The 20,231-nt window shown below is 51.4% G+C and overlaps 4 protein-coding genes across 4 annotated transcripts; 1 reads left to right on the plus strand and 3 right to left on the minus strand.

Annotated features, from left to right (window-relative positions):
- Positions 1-1,533: 1,533 nt before the first annotated feature.
- Positions 1,534-5,032, minus strand: BCR38DRAFT_407281 (uncharacterized protein; the record flags this gene model as incomplete). Its single annotated transcript, XM_040858150.1, has 2 exons — positions 1,534-4,527; positions 4,598-5,032. The coding sequence occupies 2 exons, from the start codon at positions 5,030-5,032 to the stop codon at positions 1,534-1,536; spliced, it is 3,429 nt and encodes a 1,142-aa protein (XP_040717916.1).
- Positions 5,033-7,165: 2,133 nt separating this feature from the next.
- BCR38DRAFT_337359 (serine/threonine-protein kinase) lies at positions 7,166-8,394 on the plus strand (the record flags this gene model as incomplete). The annotated part of the gene is made up of 3 exons (XM_040855530.1): positions 7,166-7,295; positions 7,391-8,018; positions 8,067-8,394. The coding sequence occupies 3 exons, from the start codon at positions 7,166-7,168 to the stop codon at positions 8,392-8,394; spliced, it is 1,086 nt and encodes a 361-aa protein (XP_040717917.1).
- Positions 8,395-10,580: 2,186 nt separating this feature from the next.
- Positions 10,581-14,198, minus strand: BCR38DRAFT_407283 (uncharacterized protein; the record flags this gene model as incomplete). Its single annotated transcript, XM_040858151.1, has 2 exons — positions 10,581-13,665; positions 13,726-14,198. The coding sequence occupies 2 exons, from the start codon at positions 14,196-14,198 to the stop codon at positions 10,581-10,583; spliced, it is 3,558 nt and encodes a 1,185-aa protein (XP_040717918.1).
- Positions 14,199-17,868: 3,670 nt separating this feature from the next.
- BCR38DRAFT_337972 (uncharacterized protein) lies at positions 17,869-18,234 on the minus strand (the record flags this gene model as incomplete). The annotated part of the gene is made up of 2 exons (XM_040855575.1): positions 17,869-18,070; positions 18,152-18,234. 2 exons carry the CDS (start codon positions 18,232-18,234, stop codon positions 17,869-17,871), a joined length of 285 nt encoding a protein of 94 aa, XP_040717919.1.
- Between the last annotated feature and the right edge of the window lie 1,997 nt (positions 18,235-20,231).

Below are 20,231 nucleotides of genomic sequence, written 5' to 3' on the forward strand. Positions count from 1 at the left end.
GAATGAGCCAGTCTGAGAAGTATACGAAACAAGTATCCACATCCGCGTGCGTCGTGCTCGGGGACGTGTTAGTAGCATCTCCTGAAGGCAGATTGAGGTGGTAGAAGCATCCCAGAGTGCCGTAGCCCGCGGCGAGATCGCTACTGGCGAGAAAAAATCCATCCTGGAATGCTGGGTCGGCGTAGATCTGCGCGCCTGTGACACTATACCGCAGTTCTCGCAGTGGTTTTCCGTTGCAGCGGTCGATGTTTTGAGCGCACAACAAGTCCGCAATAACAAACCCCGAAAACGTCTGCTCGCGCGAATAGGCCTCGTTCTACAAGGCGGCGTAACTTGAGCCCCTAAGCTCGACGAACCTGTTTACGTGTAGGGCGGGCCCTGGCCGGGTGAATATCCTTGGGGCTCGTACTTGAACGGTGCCACCGTGACCTGGTGGCATCCGAGTCACCAGAATTTCTGTGCCTCCGAACACAACTCAGGCGCGAAAACGTTGCTGAAGGAGCCCTGCGCATGTACAGGGGCCGCAAATGACCCGGCCAAAGCCAAGACTATGGCCTTTGGGTTAACCGACAAACCCATTGTCGCAGGCGGGTCCCCAGGCGGGCATCTATGAAGCTGTGGCCTACTCGAGCAAAGAACTATGAGGTGAAGAAGGCATATCTAATAAAAAAATATGGGTAAAGGTTGAAACAAGCGTAGTAGTTATTGCAAAGAGGCATGGTCGGTGAAGGATGGTTAGGGTCTGCGGAGAGACGAGCAGGATTTCACGAAGCTAGAATCCTGGGATTTGATCAAATGCTCGGGTCGGAAGAAGATGGGCCACTTGGTTCATCCGCATGGGCGAGAAAGCTTACCAGGAGAGGAATGCCCCGAAGTGATGCGCCGAGTCTCGCTTAGGACTGACATGCCCTTCTTGGTTGAGGCCCATCACCACATGATGCCACTGTTAGGCGGACCAGATGGCGCTGCAATCACCATTGGAATGATGTCGAAGATCCAACTAGAGATCTTTGGATTGCCACAAGTTGACTCAACAGTTCAAACGTCTTGGTAAAGGGCAGAGAGGATGAGAGGGTTCACCAGTCACCTCAAGAGACTGCACCTCGAGCAGTATCAGTCACATGATAGCCTTGACCCTCAACATGATCGATCTGGCTCTGGTACATGTCCAACTCGCGCGATGTTGTTCTCCTTCCATGACCATGTTGTTGGCAAAACATGAAACCTGGCGGAATTTTTAATACGGTCTAGTGGTTCGTCCGATAACTGTGAATTCTTGGGGAGTCAATTCGCACTTCGCCAAATTCCTCAAAATTATAACGTGTCTCAGCCTCATCGATTGGGAGGCGGGAGGCAACGCGGTCTTGGTTGCTGGTTCATCTCATTCAATTGCAGAAAGTCCTTGCCGGGGTAGTGCAGCCGCAAATACACCCTGCGTAGTAAACAAGCAACTCCTGAGTCCCCTAGACCTCCACAAAATCACCAATGCCCAACTCCCTTAGCCTCTACAGTTTCCCAACATATATAGTATAGTTAACCCTCGAATTCCACAATCCTCTGTGTTGCTGAAGCAGCCGTACCCGACCCTCCAGTTGTCGTCTCGTCGCTACCAAGTATCGATTGGCGCGCTCCGTCTTGACCCTTGCCTGCTCCCGCCTCGGCATCTGCACCATCCAACAGATCTCGGTCAGACGAACGCACGCTGCGTCGCTCGGGATCACCGCTGTAGCCGTCCGCCGTTTTCGGTCCTGGTATGTCCTCCTCCTCTTCGTCGTCTTCATCCCTTTGTCCAGGCAACGCGTTCTTCTCCAATTCACGCTGCGCTTCTTCCATGCGGCGGCGAACCTCGGCTGCGACTCGCGAAGCATCTGTAACGATGTTGTCGAGCACGCCTCGCAGTCCACGTGTAGCACCGGCCGCGCCCGGCGGTGGGATTGGCACCGGAGTAATGGTCGAGCGGCCAAAGCTAGAAAAGGTGGTGAGAGAAGACGGAGGGGCGGTAGTCGGCAAGCCGTCGATAATGTGTATGGAAGTGGGGAAAGATGATTCGAAGAACTGCTCGAGTAATTCGTCTGCCAGCACCACCATGCGGAAAGTTGGTAGCGTCATATGCAAAGGGTTTGAGGGATCCAGGGCGACATTGGCTTTCTCAGACTGCGCTTTAGAAACTCGTCTCAACTCTCCCGTGTCAGATTTACCGATAGCTGGAGAAATTGAAGGCAAACCAGGCTTCTTCTTCGTCGACTTGAGACTTTCTTTTGGGCCTTCGAATTCAAGTAGATCTTCCTCCTCCTCCTCCTCCTCCTCCTCTTCTTCTTCTTCTTCTTCATCATCATCGCCAATGACGAACGCACTGTTGTCAGCTGTCTGACTGCCATCACTATTCTCCTTGGCGTTCCCTTCATACCTTTGGTTCGACCCTGCTTGGTTGATGGGGTGATCGGGATCGGCATACTCGAAACATCGCCGGATAAAAGCACTGACGCTGCCAAGGAACCTCTCGTTCATACTGCCTCCAATGGGCGGGCTCACAGGTCCGTTCGCATCGGCCAACGTGCTGAGTGACGGGTTAGAGTTTGAGACGCTGAGAGAGCCTTCCAGCCCACGGCGGGATAGAAACAACAGAGCCTCAGATATGCGAAGGATGCCTTCGCGATCGACTTTGCCGTCGCCATCGTCGTCGTAAAGTTCGAAGAAATAGGTGATGGTTCCCATGATATCGCGCTTGCCTTTAATTTGGGCCAAACCCGTCACAACATCTTGCAGCGTCAGTGTGGAACTCGAGTCTACATCCCAGCGCCTGAACATTCTCTGCATGAACTCGTGATCTGCAGGCTCAGGGCCCGCACGCCATGGTGAAAGTAGGTTGTTGCTGGATTTTCTGAAGCTGCCAAAGTATTGACCTTGATCCTTATCAGGGAATTGGTCTCTTCTTGGCGAGGACGGCGAATCCGAGATGGCCCATTTCGACATTGCGGCCAGAAACTCGCGAAAGGCGTCGTAGTCCATCAAACTGGTGCTTGGGCCGAGTCCCACGCGGCCTTTCTCGACGCCGTGGTCTTGATGGTCCGAAAACGCAGCAGCAGCTGTCGTCTTGCTTGCTTTCGCCCGGCGCAATTGATCTTCTTGCATGATCCGGTCCTGCTGTTGTCTTTCGTACAAAATTCCGTAGAATCTGTCGTAGAGGGCTCCCAGCTCATCCGGGTTCAGTAGCTTACTATCCGGACCAAGATTCCTTATTGCTGTTCGCTTGGCAAAGTTCTCAATGTTATTGAGGACGGCATCCTTGTTTTTCAAACGAAGGTCCTGGATGCTACTGTGGGTGATGCCCGAAAACTCCTTGAAGGCGACAACCATAAGCTCCTGAAACCGGTTGATAGCTCGCAGCTTGGGGTTCTCCGACTTTGGGTGTGCTGATTCGTCTAAACGCGAGAAATATCCCTTCAGAACTTGTATGAACGCCCCATCGTCGGTGGCATCGAGTAAATCCTCGCCATTTATCCGCAATATCGCTAGTCCGACCTGGAAAAGCACCTTGGGGCCTTCGACAAAGAAAACATCAAGAACCCTGAAGGCAAACACGAGCGGCATCGAGTTGATATACAGGGAGAGAAACCAAGGGAGAGAGACGACAGAAAGCTGAACATCGCTCTTTACAAGATGCTCCCAGAGTATCGGCATGGTCTTTTCCACAAGGGACTCAAAGACTTTCTGGTCTAGTAACGTTCCGTACATGGTCGTCGAGTAGTAGCCTGGCACAAGTCTGTCGCAAAGAGCGGACAGCAAGAAGAACGCCTGGGTCTCTGACATATAGATGAGTAGAGCGGCGACTACGATGTTCATCGCCTGGCAATAACCAACATCGGGGTTGATCCAGCTGTAAGCGGTAAGGACGCGACGAAGACGGCCAATTCCGTCCTCGGTCTGAAACCCAGGATACTCTGGCAAACTTCGGTTCAGATCTTTTTCAATCTCATCGATGGCCAAGGACTCCTGTCCTGAGAACTTGGCCAATGTGTCAGTGTACAACGTAGGGTTTTCGAGGCGTAGATATAATGATCCCGACGTTAGTTCCCACATTTCACCCCGCAGGCGGTTTGGGAGACCGACCCGAATGAGCTTGTGGAAGGTTGGCTGGCGGATCAAAGTGGCATTGCGACCGTTGTCTCGAAGGTATTCAGCCCATAACCTCATCTTGGCTCGGTCTCTGAGCTTCTTAGGGTCGCCAGGGTAACGAAAGATCATGCCAAGACCTGCGTCAGGAGGGCTTGCATTCTTCTTGTCCTCGGGTCGTAGGAGGTATTCCGAGTAGCATTCTCCGATAACCCTCTTCAGCTTAGGGACGTGGCCCACAGCACTCCTCAGGCCCCGTTTGAGCCCATCGCAGAATCTCTCGCATGCTTGACGACTACCAGCGAGCTGTATAGTTATTCTTTGTTCTCGAAGATCCTTCTTATCTTTCTGTGCATCTTTCTCCTTGCTGGCTTCTTGCGATATGCCGTTCCACGTCGTGATGGCAAGAGCAAACTATCACGAAGGTGGTCAGTCAACCCGGCCACGAACAAGCTACCGCAATCGACAAAACGTAGAGGCTCACCTGGAAGCTCTGACTGTTGAGGCGCTCAACGCGCCTGATAGCGCAGAGGGGGAAGGTGAATCCATTGCCACCTGGGCCACCACCGTGTGTCTGACCAGTGAAAGCAGAAGAGGTGGAAGTGCTCGCTGTGCTGACAAAGCTGGTGGGCGTGGTAGAAAAGCAAACGTAGGCCTCCGATAGATGCAGCTTTCCCGCGTAGTGCCATCCCCTATCGCGATCCTTATCTCCTTGAGTCACATTGGAAGGCGGGATGGTGAGTTCGGCGGGAATCTCGTACAAAGGCGTCTGGGAACTGGGTAGTCGGAACTGGTTCTGGTAGAGTGTTGACTTGGCAGGGTTCTTGTCCGAGTTTGTCAGGTTCAGGCCTTGCATAGGATCAATCAGCTGCTGAGCAGCCGACTGGGCCTTCTGCACGAGGCTTGAGAAGTTAAACATGTTGCTTCGTATATCGCGTCGTGGTCGGTCAGGGGGTGTTGGTGGTTCGAGACTTTGGGATAAAGTCCAAAAGACATCGGTCAATACATGTCGGAAAGGCCTGGATTACTGACCGTCGCTTCTAGTGGTACTCGGAATCTCTTGGTGGGCTTTCGGGGGTCTAGATGTATATGTTTTAATGCGTTGTTGCGGCGTCAGCAGAATGGGCTGTTTGTTTCTGGCTTCAGTTGGGTCAGTTGGTCAGTTGCACCTCGCCGTGGCCTCGCCGTGGGGTCGTGGAGCATTGAGCAAGCACGAGTGTTGCTCAAAGCCGGGGTGTCTCTGTGTCTGCCCAGGCGTCTCGGCAGACTAGGCCCGCGACAAGTTCAGCCTCCACAATGGATGTGCTTGACAGATCCAGGGGCTTTACTATTCCCTGCAATTGAACTGCCCCAGTCGACTTGCGGAAGTTGCAATGCCCATGAGTGACCAACCCTACCCGCGACGTTGAAAAAGGTCCTGAAGCTGATTGGAACTGCTGACTGAATAAATACAAAGGCGGCTAGACTAGCCAGGTGCTAGTAGGGAACTTTAATCTCTACCATCAGGGCGGCTTCTTTCATACTGCCGATTTGATACCTATCGGTTCTGATTCTGGATATAATGTCGACTATAATACCGACGACTTTCAACAATCGCCGTACCTGCTCAACCATGACATGCTTCATCCACTAAGTAACTTATGCCTTATTGGAAAGCAGAGTGCTTTCCCATCTGAGACTTCCATACTTGAGTCGACCTGTCGAGCAATCCTTGCTTGGATACCCTTCGTACATACACTCAATCAACAGATGATGCAGCAGCGTGTCTACACTACACGATTCATGATGCTCAGGATTTGACCCGACCCCTGCCTGGCCGGGCCAGTCGACCCTCACAAAAAAGACCGAAGATGTGGTTTATTCTCGCTGGCCATCAGTATGAAGCTGCACTGGAGGCACGTTGTCAAGCCTGTGCCAAGGTAAAACTGCATTCATCGCAATCAACCTACCTCACCCGGCTCCTCCACAACCCCAGGAAGCCGCATGCTCAATGCACAAGCTGCCAGTATCGCAACCGCCGCCGCTCTTTCATTGATATACGTGTGCAGTGCAGCTTACGATACTGGAAAGTTGCTGGCCGGAAAAGTATGTGTGCCAAGACAGACTAACTTGAGCTGAATCCCATTTGGGCCATGGCCTTAGATGCAAGATGTCAACCTATCAAACTTGTTCAGCCTGCCGGCCGAGGCGGTAAGAAGTCCCAGGGCATTCGTGTGATGCTCGATAACTCCCATCGAGTAACCCCACATGCGGCTCGATTGGAGTGATCTTGGGGATGCATCGGGCAACCTGTCATCGTCGTACCGCTTGCGAACGAGAATCCCTCCTGGAAACGTGGGGAGACTACAGGTTCCTGTCCGACAAAGGACCCGCATGTTCTCGGTTCCTTAGCCAAACGCGATAGACGCCGAGAGCATTAGAACAATATCACGCTTACATGGCCCGAAATAGCGCTTGGAAAAAAGTGGTTGACGCGAATCGTTCCCCCGCTCCGGTCGCCCATGAGATTCTGCAACAACAACGTCATCAGATCCCGAGGTCACGATAAGCCCACCCACATTACCCAGCCCAGTTGTCGAAATTGGAAAGTGAAGCTGTTGACCTTCAACCGTGCACTAGAGCGGCCGTTCCATGGGTGAGGTTATTCTCGCTTACAATCTATCAGGGTTTGGGGGCTACTTTCTATCTCACCTTTCCCAGCCAGGGCTTTATTCTGTGAACGTTTGGGCAAACTCAGCTGTTTCTTTGTCCCAGCTCTCCTTAGGTGGAACCCAACGACGTTGGACTTTTGAACTAGATCCAGACCTGACGTCTTGCCCCTGTAAAAAGGCCAAGCGCCCACTCCACCACAACACGAGAGAGGAGACAAGTTTCGTCTGAAACTCCCGGCTGCTACAGGAGGGCGACGGGCAAAAAAATACCGCCACCGGTGCCTTGCTTGCTCTGTGATCCGCCTTCATCGCCTACCCTCGGTATATATAGCATCGCCTAGGGAATGGCCGCGGTCGCAGCTCAACCGAGTCCCATTCCTCCCGGCGCGAAAGCGAATGTTATGGCTTCAACAAATGGTGGGGTGCTTACTGCAGACCACGAGATTGCGGGGCAGGGCACAGCGCAACATCACCAGTCACATCAGCGACTGCGGTTTGACGAATTCAAGGTCGTGAGGACTCTGGGAACAGGTAAAGTCCCCGCCCCGTTCCGCGTCATCCATCGAAAGCGACGAGGCGCGCGCATTGCACAAGACGAGGATGCTAAGACAAGGCCGACACCACAGGAACCTTTGCGCGCGTATGTCTGGTACGCCCAGCATCGGAAGCAGACCAGGACAAAGTATTCGCACTCAAGATTCTGCGCAAAGCCGAGGTCATTAAGCTCAAGCAAATCGACCATGTGCGACATGAACGCGAGATCCTGGCCGATGTTGCTGGCCACCCCTTCATCACACGGCTGATGGCCTCCTTTTCCGACCGAGACTCGCTGTATATGCTCCTGGACTACGTGCCTGGCGGCGAGCTTTTTAGCTACCTGAGGCGACACCGGCGGTTTCCAGAAGAATGGGCGCAGTTTTACGCAGCTGAGATAGTCACGGTGCTCGAGTTCCTCCACGAGAAGCAAGGCGGCGTCGCGTACAGGGACCTAAAGCCCGAGAACCTACTCCTTGATGGCGACGGACACGTAAAACTGGTTGACTTCGGCTTCGCAAAACGGCTGGGAAGTAAAGACGACCGGCCAGTTGAAACTTATACGTTATGCGGAACCCCCGAATACCTTGCGCCCGAGGTAATACAGAACAAGGGCCACACCACCGCCGTTGATTGGTGGGCCTTAGGAATTCTGATATACGAGTTTTTGACCGGGTACCCGCCCTTCTGGCACCAGAACCCTATCGAGATTTACAAGCAGTACGTCCCATTTCCGATACGTCTTGGGATCTTCTAACAAGCCGCTAGAATAGTCGAAAAGCCCGTCATGTTTCCGGCCGACCCTCCGATTTCACACGACGCACAACACATAATCCGATCGCTCTGCACCGTTGACCGTTCTCGCAGGCTGGGCAACATCAGCGGCGGCTCGACCCGCGTCAAGGAGCACCCCTTCTTCGATGGCATCGACTGGAACGCCCTTTTGAACCAACAACTACGACCCCCTATCAAGCCCCACGTGCGGTTTCCGGGCGACGCGCAGTGCTTTGACGTGTACCCGGAGGACGACGGCCAGCGCGAGCCGTACTCGGAAGAGACGGCGCAAAAGTACGACAAGTATTTTGAGGGGTTTTAACGACGACAGAGAAGGAGGGCATGGGACCACGGGATGGGGAGTTGGGAGTAGTCTAAGGCATCTTGCGCTATCTGATTGAATGCATCTTCGGTCTACCGGTGGGTAGGATACACCAACATCCTGACGATTTTATGATTGACCCTTAAGAGGGTTCAAATCTTGTACTAATGTACGCATGCTATATATGGCCACATCTTTTTCTAAAAATTTGTTTTGAAAAGAGCGAGATGCCGTTTGTACAGTCGTAGTGAGTGGGTTCAAGGTTTGCCCGGACATTATGACGGTAACATGCAACTTGATAGACAAATACCGTTTCGGTGTTGACGGCGCTAGAGGCTGCTGTTGAAGCTGATCATTGGCGTCAGAGGGATGGTAGACAGTCGACTACCGTACCAATAGACGGGATGATTGCCCCAGAACACCTGCTTAGACCTACTGAAGCTTGTCGACGTGAAATTCATATCTCGGGATTATGCCCACAACCCTATGTTGTAAACCCCTATTACTGCTAACGACCAGAAAAATGTCGATGGAGGAACTTGTGTTGTAAATTCAAGGTACTTTGCATTATGAAAACTTCCATCTCGTTGTTCATGAGATATAAACTCGTAACTTTTGAAAGCACTCATCACAGAAATAAACAAACAATAGAACTATAGACCACATATATTCGATCTTTTTTTCCTTCTCAGTCTTATCACCGTTATGGTTCGGCCCGATGATTAGAGATATCAGGGACGTCGTAAACGCTGATATGCCGAGTCTATTGTGGGAGAACCGATGGAGATGCTTTCTTTTAGAGGAGTGAGATTGATACACCCCAGCACTAATTCTGCCTAACGGACAGTATACTGCTAATGGAGAGGCAGCGTTATAAATGAAGTTTGTATATACACTAATGGTATGACAACGTGTATCCACCATGTATATATAGGTATATATATAGAAAATACCCGCCTGCCCTCTTTTTCTCTAAAAATTCTCATACGACGTAATGTTATTCCCTCGATGCAAGTTTGCCCTTTCATCTATTTCCCACCCATTCGTAGCCTGTCACCCTGAGGAGAGCCAAGAGACGAAACCCTCTAAGGTTCGATACAATTGATCAAGACAAATATAGCCAAAGCAATACATAAAAGGTGTTCTCACCGCACGGAGCATATGTGAACCTGCTTGTGTCAACGGAGATATCTCCTTCCCACAGACTCGTGATAAGTTACTTAATCCTACCTACGCGTATTGCACCTAGGGACTGAACTGGTAGCTCTCAAGAAGTTTGGAAGATTAGAAGTGCGGGTTGCAACGCATTCTCAGGTGGATGTATGGAGCAATTCCCAACAGCCCACTCAACAAGTCCGTCTGTAGTATAACCAACCATTGTAGCACCGCCAAGCAAGCTAGCGCGAAAACCAGCTAGTTTTACTCTCTTGGCTTTGGTAATGGCGCCTGCTTGTTGAATTCGTTCAAATAAATGTAAGAATTTCACGCCGAGTGAAGGTCACACTGCCAGGGAAATGCGAGAACTCTCAATCAAGAATGCAAAAAAGTATATAAGACAAAGCTTCAGCACATTGATCTGCTATCTGATCTGTGTGTATGTGTTTTTGTGTTTGATATATAACTGTGCCCGTTTCCAAGGTTATTTCAACTGTTCCTTCTGAACAAGAGGCCACACACATCTCCCAGGAATTCCGCTTTGGATATATTGATTCCATTCCGTGTATCCGACTGCCAGCTCAGCCTGCTGCCAACTCTTCTCTGGTATAATAAATCCTCACGTAAATAAAAGACAGGCCGCTCCTTATCGTTAACTCAAAATATGACCGTTACCTGATGTCATTGTATCGTGAATTGTTGCCAAGATTATCCTGAATGGGAACCCCAAAAACGCCAGCTAAATCAACCGGATTCGGCAATAAATCCATCATTGTTCCCCTTAGATGTTCAATAAATTGTAGTGCTAGACTAGATACGCAAGGAAAGGTGAAAAGAATCGAGAATCCAATCATGTATTCAATGAATGCGATTCGAGCTGGGCGACTGGCTGTCCCCTGTGACGCTGGACAAACGCCGATAAATGTGGGATATCATTAATGATGCTGCAGAAAGGAAAGTTCAAGTGGGTACTCCGTGCAGTAGTGCTAGAGACGCTCCAATAAAAGATATTCAGTGCGTGATAGCGGTTACTAGCCCCAGATGGGCACGTTTTTATATGCTGGAGAGTTGTAGCTGTGCAATACTCGGAACGGCGCAGGGTTTCCAAATTGATCGAGGCAGCCATTTCGCTGGTGACCACGCGGGACCTGAAGTGGAGGTCGGCCATACTGGTCCCATTGTTGCGGCATCGGCCGTCCGCTCCAAGGATCACTAACATAGACGTTGCCATCAGCCCTGGGCATCGACGGGTAAGGCCCATTGTCCTGGTAGAAGCTCTGGGCTTCCTCCTGGACCAAAATATTACTGTAGTCGTCGTAGCTGACTCTTTGACGAAGAGTTGGCACAATGGGAGCCTGCCACTCCCGGGACGTCCTTGGCTTTAGCATGATAGCAACTGGCTGTCCCGGCTGGAACGAAAGTGAGCTGTTGTAGGTTTGAGACACAGAAGACGTTTGAGAAGTTGAACCACCATGGTCCGTCTGGACTTCCCAGATAGGTCTACGATGCTCCCCCTTCTCGGTCATAAAACTGAGAGATCGTCGAGGGTTCATGGGCGGAGCAGGAGGTGGAGGTGCAGTCATGGACCGTTCTCGAGCATGGTATTGCTGCTGAACTGGTAGGTAACTGTATATGTTTTCTCGACTCGTTTGTCTTGATATGGGCGCAGAGCCACTCACAGCAGGGTAGCTGTATATGCTCTCTCTGCTAGTTTTGCGGGACAGAGCAGGCAGAGCGCAAGGCTGAACTGCGTTCGGTGGGGTTGACTGTGGCCTGGGGGGTGGAGGGACTCGCACGGATCCCATGTTCCTCGTCCTCATGCTGACCGGTGGTGGTGTCCTGGGTTTTCTGATATGCGCGGCGGCAGCTGGAGGCTCCAAGGACGTACATGAAGCTACAGCGGGGGAAGGCTGAACCTCTGGCTCATCTGAGGCCGCATAGCGCGTCTCAGATTCTCTCTCTACCTGAGCCGTCATCGTGTTTGACCTGGCCACACTTGATGGTATTGTCAAAGACGACTCACGCTCATTCGCCATGGCCGAAAACGTTGCATCGAAAGCGCCTGCCTCCAGACTCTTCCGCACCAAGTCCAAAGATGGGCCTCTGGTCCCCAGGGCATGGTCAACTGTTCCAGACGCTATTAGGTGGAATCCACCATCGGAGAGCTGGCGGATGGGCACCGGCTTTCGAATGATAGACTTGCGGGCTGAGGAGATAGGAGAAGCTGCCGAGGCGCTGCGAAAGACTTTTTGATGTTTCAAGGTGTGTTCCTGGCGTTGTGCTTTGCCTCCCTCTTCACTTTCATCGTCGGCTAATGTGGGCAGTGGTGGTACGTCTTTCCCTAAAGGAATCTCGGAACTGCCCACGCTCACAATCGTTCCGAGGGTCTCTTGGCTAGGCTCCGGTTTCAGGGCTGACCTCATGGATGGTAAGGGGAACAAGCCGGTGTGTTGACTAAATTTTGCTTGCACTTCTTCCGAAACTGCAGGAATGTCCCTGTGCCCCGGCGAATGCGTCTCATGCAATGGCAGGGGTTTACGAGTAGCGCCGCTCAAGAGTCTCTGGAGCTTCCCAGGTTTGCGCACACGACTGCCAATGCTCAAGGCAGAAAGAGATGCGGCAGGGCTCGTGGGGCTCAAAGGAGACGTCCCTTGGGTCGGCTTGGCACTATCTTGGAAGCGGCTGCTTATTGGCGAAGGCACATTTCTTGAATTCTTGGACCAGCTTACTTGATGACGAGGCCAAAAGTGTTGGCGAGCAGTTTGAGGTACCTCTGTCAATGCTCTTGGACGCACTAGGGACGGCTGATCTTTTTCTGGAACGGGTGGAGCTGGCGCATTTATCACAGGTCTCGAAACCGTGGTCGCTGGTGTGGCAACCACAGTGGGACTTGAATAAGTTGTAGCAAAGGGATCTTTCGGCGGAGTTTTGGGCGGGATTTCTATCCCAGCCACAGGTGAGCGGCGCTTCTCCGCAATGGATGGCTTTGCTGAAAAAGAACGTAATGAGACGTTTGAGCTGTATCCCGAGTCTGCCTTTGCGAGGGCCTTATGCGAATATTCAGATATTGGACTCGGGACGAGACCACTGTCGGTTCTTCTGATCTCGTGGGAACCCCTATCCTCTGATATCAGTCTTGGTCGAGGCGGAAGGGACTTGGCGCTGAGGTCAACGCGGACGTCCAACACCTCAAACTGTGGAGAATCTGGCGATTCCACCTCGAATAGCTCGTCTTCGGCTGCGGTATGTTTGCTCGTGGTCTGCAACTCGGACGTGCCAGCTTCGGAACCTTCCAGTGAAAGCGGGCTCAATTGTATCTCTGGGAGGAACTTAGGAAACGCTGAAGTGGGAAATGTCGACTTCGGTGCTTCAAACACAGAAGGTGAGCCTTCAGAACCGCGGCAGGGGGAAGTGTTAAACGCAAGACTGGAATGAACAGGGCTCTTCTGCACCTTCGTCTTGTCGGTAACGATATCCGACGTCGTCGTCTTCGTTTCGGGCCCAACGTGATTCGCCTCCTTCTGTGGGATAAAGTAATCATCGATCTGTCTGGCTTCGTGTTTGGACTGGTTGTGGTCGAGAGCTGGGCTCCTCGCCGGACTGCCATTTGTAATACGCAAGGAGCCAAGCTTGAAAGCGCCCATCTGTTGATAAGGTTCTTCGCACGGAGTGGCTGCTCGAGGTATGGAATCGGGGTCGCTCGCCGGAAGGGCCAATGACTGCATGCTTGCCTCGAATGCGTCAAATCCATCGAATGAATCGCGACGTGCAGGAGTTGAGGGCAAGCTGTATCTTGCCTTCATTCTTGGAGTGAGTGCTGGAACAGGTGGCGCACGCGTTGCAACCCCCGGAGTCTGAAGGAGTGATCGTCTTCGCATGGGCGTCGAGTAGAGAGAGAGGTCTGAATTCACCCTCGCTATGGCTACTGCCGGCGGGAGCTCAGCCGGGGCCTGGGAAATCATACTTTTCCGTCTCGGCTTGATAACTTCGAATTGACTTTCAGACATGATCGAGTTGTCTTCGTGCAGGGACTCCTCAGCTAAATTCAACAATCGCTTTCCCTCATACGACGTGAGGTCGTAATTGGCTGAAACACGGGATACTGTTGCCGACCAACTGTGTACAAGCTGTTATTAGCTGGAAACACATCGATGGCCCAGGCACCTTGAAACATACTTGAGATTGCCAGCTTGTATATAGTAAGAGCTTTCTGGAGCCGCGTAACTCACAGAACTGGCCCTGCTCGGCCGAGTGCTCTCCGGAATGGGTTTGTCCCCAATGCTGTCTTTTCGCGACCGTGACCTGCGACGGGAAAGTTGTGACAGTGAACGGAAGAGATTCCTCGTTAAGCGACCCGTTGAATCGGGCTCCGTGGGCTCATCTAGGTGCACCTGTCCAGTCGTGGACCCATTTTCCGAAGGGTGAAGCATAGGAGACGACGCGGGCGAAGTGCCATAAGGACGTGAGTAGGTTCTCGTGGTCGAGAGGCGCCTGCGAGAGTCGACCGAGCCATTAGGATTCAACAGGCCAGCTGCCGCATAGCTGCCGGTTCGCGGTTTGGTCAGCTTCTGAGTTGTCCTGCGGACCTTGTCAGGACCTTTCTCAGGGCCATTCTCAGAGCCTTCGACCGAGGACTGAGCATTGCCCATTGTGTTGTCGATGAAGGGAGCCGATGAGACGGCTGGGTATTATTAGGCGGATAGCAGTGCCATGCCGCAGATGCACCTGGTGCAGCGCTCAGCAAGAAATCACGAAGTGGTAAGCCCTGTGTATACGTGACGAAGCCGGGTAAACAGAGGACAGTAGTGGCGCTAGGTTGATCGTGTGAAAGCAAGTACTTTCAGACTTTCAAGAGGGACGGTAGGGCCGCGATACAGCAGAGCCTGCTGCTTTATTTGCGTTTGTTTGAGATCATCGTTCGGTCACCAGCACTTTTATCCCTTCAGTGGACGGCGAACCAGGACATGGGAAGTTGGGAGAGGGAAGAGAGTGGGTTGTGGGAACCGGGCGTGTTGGGCCTGGCGGTGGGAAGTGACGGTTGCGACTCGTCAGGGACGCAGCAGAAACTTGAATTGGAAGTGCTTGTGTCGGATAACGGGATGGGATGGGGATCTGCAAAATCGAGATCCACACATTAGCACGCGACTTGAGGGGTACTTGGGAGGGGGACAAAGAGGGGCCGCTGTCATTGCTGTCAGGCCATGTAGCGGCCGAAATTGCTAGTACTATCGATGTAAGCTTCTATTGTTGGCCGTATGATCTGTCAATCCCTGTCTTGCCGTGCAGTTTAAGGAGCACACTGGCGCAAGCTTTCCCAAGTGCGATGCTAGCACAGTAGCGCCAGTGGGTTCGCTGTGGCTCGTACCCTTATTTTCGCAGTCGTGCAAAAAGGGCGTTCTCAAGCACCACCATGGAACGTTGACAATTCCATTTCTAGGTACGACTATTTACAATTTGATCACTGATGATGTACTCATTTTTAGAGCAGTCGGCGCTAGAATTCGCTGCTGCTGTGGCTGTCACAATGCAAGTGTAGGCGACTGACAGTGGGCTATGTCTTCGATTGTTTCAGCTTTCAAGGGGCACCGTTGATAATTCGCCATTGCAAGACCGACCAGCGTTGACAGCTCTAAAGATCGGTAATTAACAGCCTACAGGGCAGACACAGGGCGACGAACACGGCAGGGCCGGTCAAGGCTTGCAGAGAATGTTCAGAGGCGTGCTCATCCGCTGTAGATGCGATGTCACTCCGTAATTTAATCATCTCAAAGATGCAATTGCGACCTCTTGGGGCATGAGAAGTCTGCTGCGATTGCTTCGTAGTTTCCCACAAACCATGAGTCAATGGCTCACGTTACAGAATTAAACCCGAGTCGAGTCCGTTAGTACTTCTATTTTGACGCCGGAATCTGGATATGTCTATAGTGTGGCTGGTCAGAAACAAGGTCAAGGCCTGTATCTTGCCTCAATCCGCGGCCGTTGGTTGGGGGTCCTAGCCAACCAATCTGCTCGGATGTATCCCGTTGTGCATACTCTGACCCTCTTTACCCCACACGGAGGCTGACGAACTTTCAAGTTCAGCTTCTCAGGAGCGTTGTGAACGTCATGTTCAGCACATTTTTAGCGAAACCAGGCTTTTAGATTGCGAGTAGGCAAGCTAGTCGTTGACAGCAACGCAAACGCCACCAACAAAGCAGATGATAGGACGACACGGCGCGGTGCGAGAATACGGCATGATACGTTATTCCAATATAACAATCAGACAAACGCTGATATGACCTGATTCTCATACACCATTTATCATGCCTACAGCTTGGCTATGTTCCAGACACGAAGAACATCACGAACAATTATCGTTTCGAGCGTGCGTACGACGTTTTTGTGGGCTATAGTGGGTATTTATCTAATAAGACAATGAATGAAGGTATAGTAGTAGTGAACATCGCGTCAAGAAGATGAATCAATGATAGATATTGGTGGAGCGGTTAGACGTGAGATTGGAACTCCACATTGAAGCAGTAGATGCAAAGCCACGAAACATGCTTCGGCACAAGTCCGATGATACCAGGCCCGATTCGTTCTGGCGCCCCGAGCTGTCAGTGTTCCCGAAGTCAAAATCGAAGCCAGATGTATCATTTTGCCTTTCAACGAGCGGTCTCGACCAGAGACTTGACTCGCAACAACGCACTTGCTGAACGCATCGAGACAACTTTAGTCGCCGACATCGCCAGCGGTCAAAGCCTGGAATGATGACCGTCTGAACTCTCAGCTCTTCGCGATGATCTCGGTGTCGACAATTCTCCGAAGCCGAGACTGATGGAACTCAACTCATAACAAATCTCACGACAGTTTTCATAGAGAAACGGCAAAGAATAAATGCCATGACCTCAATAGGAATCAAACCCGAGGATTCGGAGAGTAATGAAAGTAATCTGCCATAACCTTGACGTCGATCCTTAAGCGAAGCCAGTCGGAAATAAAGATAAGCGGCTTCCAAGGTTGTTGCCCGGGCTGTCAGCTCTGGTACTTATTTCAATAGATCGTCAGCCAGCGTTCCGGGTGCGTCAAGCGTCAACGTCTACACAGTAAGATTGAACACTGCCAAATTGGGATTCCCTCATCTCCTCCTCGACCGAAAACGCGCAATACGGTTACGGTCGGTCATCCCTAAGCATGAGCGTGTTCATCAGGTCAACCAGGCTGTCGCCCGACAGAGAGCACTGGTTTGTCCGAACTTGCTGCCATTGACTAAGCTCAAGCAAATATGATTGGATGCAACGCTTGGCACCACCCGAAACTCGTGCCCCCAGTCGCATGAACTGTTACGGCTTGCTGCCACCTCTGCAACGCGCGGGCGGCAATTATGTCAGTAGGCGATGGATCTCTGAAGGTGAGCCTTCTCAGTACAGCCGCAAGCGTTTAGGAAAGTCTGCGATAAGAAGCCTCCCCGCAATTCTCCTCGGCCGGCAGGGCCTGAGGTCCCTGGCCGATACCTTTCTTCTGTTCCGGCTATTGTTCCCTTAATGCTGTCTTCTTGGTACTGAGGCCGCTATCTCCAATCTTCTGAAGCTGGCCATTCCAGGCTGAAGCAACAGGAGTTGACAAGTATTCAGTTGTTGTTTTTACAAAAGCCGACGAGATAGACAACGGTCAAGGGTAGTGCAACCGGCGATTTGACAGGCAACTGTACATAGCGCGCTTGAGACCAGCGAGCGCGTGTCAGATATTCACGGTCGAAAACAATAACAGAGCAAGCTTCGTTAACTGTGGTTGCTTCAGTCATAATTCCCATCATTCAGCTGACAGGGATCTGATTCAAGAGAATAAGCGCATAGCGTGATCGCAGCTACTGACACACCCATCCTTCCAATCATTATTGTCGTTTCAGCAACTCGTGCGAGACGCAGGCCAGCAAAACGAAAGTCGCCCTTTGGCACACATAACAGAAGCTGCATGAAGGCGCAGTGTTGATCCATCAACAAAAGAGGGCTGTTCCAGCACCTGCTACCATCCCAGGTCGTCAAATAGGCCTGGCTCGCCCGTCACCTCAACTCTAAGACTAAACCACCAGAAAAGATCCACAATTCCGTTCGTCCCGTCTTTTGAATGAGATGCTGTACGAAGTGGGTTCAATATCCGAGACGTTGAACCTCCGGCAAAAGAATGCTTTAGCTTAGAAACCCGAAAGTCATCGGCAGATTTCCTAATAACAAAATCGGAACGAGGCCGGTTGCCCGATGGCCAAAGTTTTGATCTGGAACAAGCATCCGTTCGTCATATCGTGCTGAGGCGAGGACGCTATGATGCTAGAGGGTATATCTATTCGCCGATCACATAAGTACAGCCTTCGCTGCCGATCCAAACTTCGTGGACTCGTCCGGCGTTAACATCAACGCGGTCGCCCACAGTATAAGTCCTCTTTTCGGGGTGGGCGTCCTCGGGGTACGAGATTGTTAGCTGTCCCCGAGTGATCAGGTGAGTGGTGAGACCGCTGTGTGAGTGTGGGCTGTAATGGGCGTTGCTGAGTCAATCAGCCTTGCGCATAGCCTGATGTGGCGGGCGACAGGCGACATTAAAGCCACCCACCCAGTCTCAAACTCACCTGGAATCAGTCCAGGTGAATACGGTCTTGAAGCCCCAGGATCGCACTTCGGCCTCGTACTCCTCGCGTGACTTCTCTGGCATTTCGAGAATTTCTCTGTTGGAAAGCAAGATGTGCTCAAGCCAAGTCGAGACCGAATACCATGACACTGGTCATGATGTCCGTCATTTACAAAGAATTTATGTGGCGGTGTTGAGAAAATGGGCTCTAAAAAAAGCCTTGTACTCCACTTTTGACCTAATTTGGTCTTCAAAAAAATGACGTCGTTGTTGAGTCGGGTTCTTTCCATGAGAGCCTCCCGAGGCCCCTCCCGGTTGAAGTCATGCAAGGCTAATAGCAGAATAAATAACATATCGAGTCTGATAGTACAGGATAACTGGATAACTGGGTATTTTATTGTGCGAAATAGGTATGAAGACCCGCATAAGCTAATTATTTTACCCAGGTGCACCGATTAATACATAATATGTGTTGGCAAGTGCGCCTCACCTTCGTACCAGAAATCCGGCCTGACAATATGTATGTGTACGTAACTTATCAATCCAACGAGAAGAAACTGCTCCAAATCAGCATAGGCGTCAACCTAACTTTCGTAGGCTTGAGATGTGAGGTTGTTGGGATTTACAACTATCCTGTCCATCTCCTATCAAATCATGCCAAGCAACGTCGCTTGAGGCGTGCCACTCCGCCCAAAGGAGACCTCTAGCGCAATGCTTCCATAGGAGTCAGCCTGACAGGCTGGTACTGCAGCTGACCTAGAGCCAATTGGAGACCGAACAATTACGAAAGAAACAAAGAATGGATGCCTAAATCAACTTGGGCTTCAAGCCTTCAAGGCTTTGACAATTGCCAATTCGAACGCAAAGCTATTCTTTAGTGAGACTGAAAGCAAAATGGTTCCCACAACATTGAAGCCCCTTTGATGAGCTTATGAGCCGTCCCGACAAGTAAATATTTGGTTACAGGGAACTACCAGGTTCAGAGTTGCCAATTCGAGAGTTGCGGAGTCGCCGGTTCGAGCTTCAACAAAAAATAGAAACAGTAACCCTCAACATCGACCTTTAATTGGACTGAGCCTCTTTCAAACAGGCCCTACATCCCCCCAGCCCCCGGGATCATCACGAATTCGAGGTAGAATCGAAAGAGTCTCGCTTGCGTCTCTATGGCCAGTTTTGGGGCCATAGGACTGTTCGAGAAATCGTCTGCCACGGAGTCCTAGGCCCCACTATAAGCGGGTTCAACGTCAACCGACGACCACCAACCCTGGAACCAAGGCCTCCTTTTACTTGGAGACAGCGATTGCATCCCCTTATCGGATCTGTTGGAGCCTAGGCTCTGTGGCCTGCTTTCGCACCTATCCGTCGTGTGGCTTCTGCCGACATTCTCAACAACCCGTATGCCAGTTTGCCTCTTATACTAGGACCTGAACATGATCTATTAGTCCTCTTGACGTGCATACGGGTACGGCTTGGGCGGCTGCCCTTCGACTTGGCAACAGCCCTACGAGTTATCAACAATTTGGACGGCTCCAAAAACGCCAGTTTGAAGATCCGCCTGCACTGATCCATTGGCTGAACCCCGACATTTGGTACCACATCTCATCCCTGCTCGCGGGGCGAGGCTGGCCCTAGCTGAACTCATCCCCTGGCTTGGTCTGCTTACTTCAAGCAACGCGAAAGCTCTTCCACCACGCGAAATTGTTCTCTTCCTATACCCATTTCTCTTTCTTCTGTGTCTGGCCTTCCGAGCGTTTTCCAGCAACTTTTTTTTTTGCCTGTTCCTCTGTCTGCCCACGACCTCCTGCTCTGAACACCGCGAACGAGAACATGTTGAGCGTATGGTAGATACGCAGCCTTCCCTCCCTCGTTGCTCAAATGCACAACCACAAACCTCTTTCGAGCCTCATTACGGCAAACACGCGATAGCAGCCTCGTTACTGCAGATTCTTACACAATCAATATTTATGTGTTTTTCGGTCAGTCAAATAAATCCCTTCACAAGAGCGCTTTATCAATTTGCCGAGAGCTGGGCAGGTGGCCATTATACTTAAGCGCATCTGCTGACAGCCGGTATTGATCAG

The sequence above is a fragment of the Pseudomassariella vexata genome (genome assembly GCF_002105095.1).
Source record: "Pseudomassariella vexata strain CBS 129021 chromosome Unknown BCR38scaffold_4, whole genome shotgun sequence".
Classification (NCBI taxonomy): Eukaryota; Fungi; Ascomycota; class Sordariomycetes; order Amphisphaeriales; family Pseudomassariaceae; genus Pseudomassariella; species Pseudomassariella vexata.